This window comes from Manacus vitellinus, unplaced genomic scaffold (genome assembly GCF_001715985.3).
Source record: "Manacus vitellinus isolate BGI_N305 unplaced genomic scaffold, ASM171598v3 scaffold_24_pilon, whole genome shotgun sequence".
In the NCBI taxonomy this organism is placed as follows: Eukaryota; Metazoa; Chordata; class Aves; order Passeriformes; family Pipridae; genus Manacus; species Manacus vitellinus.
The window spans coordinates 2218702-2224177 of record NW_021939798.1 but is presented as its reverse complement, the minus strand read 5'-3'; the positions used below and the strand labels follow the sequence as shown (position 1 = coordinate 2224177).

The following is a 5476-nucleotide window of genomic DNA, read 5'->3' as shown; positions in this document are numbered from 1 at the left end:
ATGTTCCTACTGGGGCATTTTATTTGCACACTTCAGTAGAGTGGACACCAAAAGGCTTTGCTAATGCTTCATGGGCTGCTAATTTCCTCTCTGACCCGCATTGTCGGAGGGTGACCCCAGCCCGAATCTCTCGGCAATGAATGCCAAAGGCTGACACTGGTCCGGGTTAGGGGTGACAATGGGGCCTCTGTGGGCTCCGGGCAGGCTCCAGTTGGGAGCTGGAGAACAGGGAGAATTTGTGTGGCTCTCAAAAGCTCTGGGTGGCACAATAAGGGAGGCCCCCGGGGTCTCCCAGGAAGACAGAGGCGGCCCAGGGAAGCCGGGCTGGGGGAGGCGGGCGGGAGGATGGTTTCCTTTGTGAGCAGCTTTCTTTAGAAAGGAAGGGTTTTCTGAATGCCCCCTTAGACGACCCAATCGGGGCCTGGCAGATGGATATCACAGGCACGCTGCTTATTCATGGCAGGCTGCAGCTTTGAGCCGTCCCCCCTTCCCCCAGCCCTTTATTCATTTTAAGGCTAATTTGTTTTGTTAATGTTTTCTTGCCCTCCCCCTCTCTCCGTGCAGATTGTGACTCATACTGCAAAGCCTCCAAGGGGAAACTGAAGATCAACATGAAGAAGTACTGTAAGAAAGACTATGGTGAGTCCTCCCTCTCAGCGCTGCTTCCCAGGGATGAGAGGTGGCAAAGGGATGCAGAGGAGGAGCATCCCCCTCTGGGGTGTCCCCAAGCCCTCCCAGCCCAGGGAAAGGCTGCTGGCTGTGTCCCAGCCACAGCCATGGGCAGCCCAGCTCTACCTGTGCTGGGTCGTGTGCAGTTTTGGGAATGATTTTTGGCAGGTTTGGAGAGGCAGCCCTGGGCAGCAATGCTTGGTGGAGAAGGTGATGCAGTGTGTTTCTTGGGAAATTGGGATGAGGACACTATGGACCCTGATTAGGGGATTGTCTTAGCGTCTGCAGGGAGACTCATATTTTCCAGGTGTTTCCAATGTCTTCTTGGTTACAATGACACCATTTCCCCTCTCTTTATAAGGTGCAGCAGCTTTCAAAAAATGTGCTTTGCCGTGGGGATGAGCAGAAAGCAGCTCCCTGTCACCCAGATCCATCCCCCTTAAATCCCGGGACAGTTCAGAAGGTGGTGCAGCCCTGGGACAATCCAGGGACACTGTGGAATCCTTGCTGGTACCCAGGGTCCTGAGAATCCTTCCACAGCTCTGCCCTGCAGCAGTGGCTTGGAGCAGGCACATCCCAAGCTCTCTGCTCCAGGGATTATTTTTAATGTGGGTCCATTCCCAATATGGTCACCAGTGGGTCCATGCAGTGCCCATGCAGGACATGTCCAGGGTGACCCCAGGAGGAGCTTCTCTCCTCCTTGGCTCAGACATCACCCACTGGCAGGTGGGGAGGGATGGCTCTGCTCTGTCCCTCCTTTGCCAGCCATGCCAACGCTGCTGGGATGAGCTGAGTGTCAGGAATAGGACCAGCCTGGAAAAATCTCCTTAAATACAGATGCTGTGTGCCAGGGGATGGTTAGAAATGCAGCTAAACTTATGGAGGGGTTGGAAATTATCTCCCCCCTCCATGGACTGTAGAGGGGGGAGCGAAGTGTCTGGAGGAAGGACCAACCATGAGCTTTTGGGTTTCACCCAGGGATGGGGAGTGGGCTGAGCACTGGCAAGCCTAGCTCAAAGCTGAGCCTTCACACGTGCAAAAACCAGGGAATATGAGATGCTGCAGGGTTTAGCATCTGTCCAGTGCCTGCCAGTCCTTCCCTCCGCAGTGGAGGAATACATAAAAGATATCTAATATCTGTATCTAGATATAAATATATGCATGTGGATGTTTGTATCTGTGTGTATATATATTTCCACCAAACTATCAAGCAAAAGCATCGCATTCCATCTACATGAAAACACCCAGGAGTGGAGATACCTCCTCCCTCCTTCAAACAGCAGCTCAGCATGTCTGGGAAGTGTTTGCAAGAGCAGAACGAATTCCCATTTAACAGCCCATCCCTGGACAAGGCACTTCCCAGCAGGGCTGGCTGAGGGATGCTCCACACTGGCTTTGTGCTCTGATACTCCCCCGTGAGCTCAGGGGAGGGAAAAAGGCCTTGGAGGCAAATCTTTTATTTCCATTCCCATTTATCCTTCCTTTATCCACATGGCAAAATGGTTGTGCAGCAGAGAGTATCCCTTGGCGAGGGTGAGGTGCCAGGGCTGGGGTGCAGTTGTGGTCCCCATCCAGCAAGGCTGTGCCAAGGTCTGGTCGTGCTTGTAGGAGCTGCTGGAGGTTCAGCACATGTTGGAAAGGTCCAAGGAATTCCTTTTCCCTTGGATAAAAGGGTTTAATGGCACTTGGGAAAGTCGCTGCTAAAAGGTTATTAAGGTTATATATGGGGTTATTAAGGAGGGGAGCAGGGCTGAGCCCCAGGCCACTAAAGCCATGGGGTTTCCTTGTTGGGTGAATTCTCTGCTGGCTAAGAAGCTACAAACACATTTCCCACATGTGGACATGCATCCCCCATTTTCCCACCCGGATTCTCCAGCATGTCTTGAGAGCTGAGCTCACACTGGAGCATTTGCCCTCTGAAGAGGAGAGAAAACAGTTGCTTGACTGCAGGAAACTCGGACTTGTCATGATCCAAGTCGGTCCCAGGGGTTGGGAGAATGGAAGGGAGGACAAAAAGGCAAGTGCATCCCCCTCAGAGCAGGTTTCCAGCCAGGCAGTGTCACCTTTCCCTGCGCTCTTGGGGAGAGGATTGGGAGGTTTTGGTGGTGGCAGCACTTGGGTTTTGCTGGAGGGGCAACCCTGGTGTGGTTTTGCTCCTTGGCTTGTCCAGTGTCACCAGGGGGTGTTGGGGGTTCAGCTGAAAGCTCACACTTGGTTTTGTTTGAGGCTGTAAAATGGTCTCTTGGGCTCCAACAGGCCCTGGGGAGATGAGAGCAGCTCAAGAGCTTTTTTGGGCAGGAGATACCCCTGGAGCCATGAAAAGGGGAGAGATACCCCCAGAGCAGTGATTAGGGGAGCTGGAAAGAGCTTTTCTCTTCTCTTTTATCCCACAGCAGCACTTCTGCAGCTTCACCAGTGAGCCAAAACCATTTGCTGGTTTGGGTGAGCGAGTGTAGGACCTGGGGTGCTCCCAGCCGAGCCCTCCTGAGTCTGGAGGGGTCCCCAACACCCCCAACCAGCCCCACAGCCACGGCAAATTTGCTTTTCCAAGGGCAAAGCAGCCTGGCGAGGCAGCAGGGTGAGCGGTGCCGTGCCGGGGCAGTCCTGGCTTTCACCGGGGTGAGGAAGGGAAGAAAGGGATGAAAAGGTGCAGGGAGGGATAATAAAGACTTTGGGACTGACACCCCAGCAGGAAGCCAATTAGGAGGCTCTTTTCCTCACCGTTCTGCTGCCGGCGCTGTGCTGAATGTCCTAAAAGGCCCTAATTAGCTTGAACAGAGTTACTTCTCCCGCGGGCTCAATCGGGAGCTATCATCCGCCCGCGCTCCTCAATGGGGCTTTTTAGCTCCCCGCTTCATTCAGCCATTCAAAGGGGATATTTTCCCTTATTTATTTTTCTTATCTGTTTGTTTTTGTTGGGTTTGCGGGTTTTTTTTTTCTTTTTATTTTAAATTGGGCTTTTTCCCTGCGAGATGGGTTTTGGTGCAAATATTTGGAGTGAAACAGGGAGGGCGGGCTGGGAGATTCGGGGAGGGGGGAAGGCAAGAAGAGAAGCAGAAAAGCTTTTTCTGGGTTTGTTTTGGCTGCGTGGGGGAGCGCAGGGTCACCCAGCTCCCAGAAATCCAGGGGTAGAGGAGGGGTTTCACTGGGTTGGGGTCACTTAAATTAGCCTGGGGAAGCAGAGGGGATCCCTGCTGAACCCACTGAGGGTGGAGATTTCCCCCGTGGCCCAAAAGGAGAAGGGATTATTTGATTAGAGCAGGTGATGCTGATCCAGGTGATGTGGGAGCATCCTTTACTCACTTGGGTGCTGCCATTTCATCCTGTCCTTTGGGGCTTTTCCCCACTCTCTGTGTGATTGTGTCTCATCCATTGTGGCTGTGGTAAAGGAAACCTGAAGCTTTTAAACCTCATTTCCCCCCTGATTCTGAGCCCCCTGTGCTGTACCAGGGCCTGATCCTGCCCAGGTGATCCCAGAGAGTTGTGCTGGGTCCTGTGCCCCCAGCCCAGCATCGGGGAGAGGATGGGGGTGAGGAGCAGGATCCTCATCTGAAAGGTGAGATCATCTGCTCACTTTGCCCTTTCTTGGAAAAAAAAAAAGTGAAGAAAAAAAATCCTTCCTTTTGCAGAGCCTTCACTTAGTCACCCCCTTTGTCGAGAGGAGCTTGGCAGGGGCTGCTGGAAAAAAGGAAAAACGTGTTTTCAAAAGGCAGCTTGCAAAGAGGGAGGGGGGAGAAAAAACCCTGAATCCACAGGAAAACACGAGGCACGGGGGGAAGCACCACCCCGGGTGCTCACAGACCCTTCCTCTGCCCGGGAAGGTGGAGAAATCCCGTTCCTGGAGCGGGGAAGCACCGAGCAATCCCTCTGTAACCACGTGCTGAGGGAGTGACCTGGGCAGTGAGGGGACCCCCAGCACCACGGGGAGGGACCGTGCCTGGCCAGGGCACACCCAGGCCGGTAGGGATTAGGGGTCATAAATCTCCAATATTAAACCAGTAGGAAATTGGCAACTGGAGCGAGGCAAAGCCACCGCCAAATAAATTAAAAATTAAAAAATAAGGGGAGAAAAATCCCGTTTTAACTCTTTGCTCCAGCAAGGAGCCAGCCCTTTACATTCCCAAACCCAGATGGTGTCGGGGTCACCTTTAGCTGCTGGGTTGGAATAAAATCCACATGGGCTCCACTCTGCTTGTGCAGTGAGATGGGAGCCAAACCTTTGGAAAGCCCCATCTCAGGCTGGGACACCTGAACCCCAAGTACCCGCTTCCATCAGTCCATATTAAACACCTCCTTCCATCAGTCCATATTAAAGACCCTCTTGTTCTCCCAGCAAACTGCTCTGCTCCCACTGCCACCCCCCTGGCCCGTGGAATCTTTCCCAGAGGCCAGCACAGTGATGCTCCCAGTCTCTGGAAGCTCCCATGGACAGGTCAGTGCATAGGATATACACAATATTCTGTGTATCCACAATAGGATGCACAGGTTTGGCCCTGCAGCCCAGCCCTAGGTCAGCCTTGGCAGGGGAAACCTCGAAAGCAGGAGATTTATCACAAACCCCAAAAGCAAACCTGAAAATTTAAATAATTAATTTTTTTCCCAGCCTCACTCTTTTCATGGCAATCCCAGGATTTTTGGGCCCCTGACTCATGGTCTCTGAATGCTGTGAGGAGCTGCTTTGCTTTAAGCCTTGTGCAGCTGCCCTCAGACATGTTGTTTGGAGGGTTTGGGTTGGGTTTTGTTTTTATTAACATCAAGCCATCCACCCTTCTGCTTTCATCTCCAGCATCCAGCCCTTGGGTCTTTC

The 5476-nt window shown here is 52.7% G+C and overlaps 1 protein-coding gene across 1 annotated transcript in view; it reads left to right on the top strand.

Annotated features, from left to right (window-relative positions):
* NTN1 (netrin 1) overlaps positions 1 to 5476 on the top strand; it is a 45719-nt gene that overhangs the window by 35384 nt on the left and 4859 nt on the right. The window contains exon 6 of the mRNA XM_029960055.1: positions 565 to 639. Coding sequence (XP_029815915.1) covers positions 565 to 639 — 75 coding nt within the window. The remainder of the gene's footprint in view (positions 1 to 564; positions 640 to 5476) is intronic.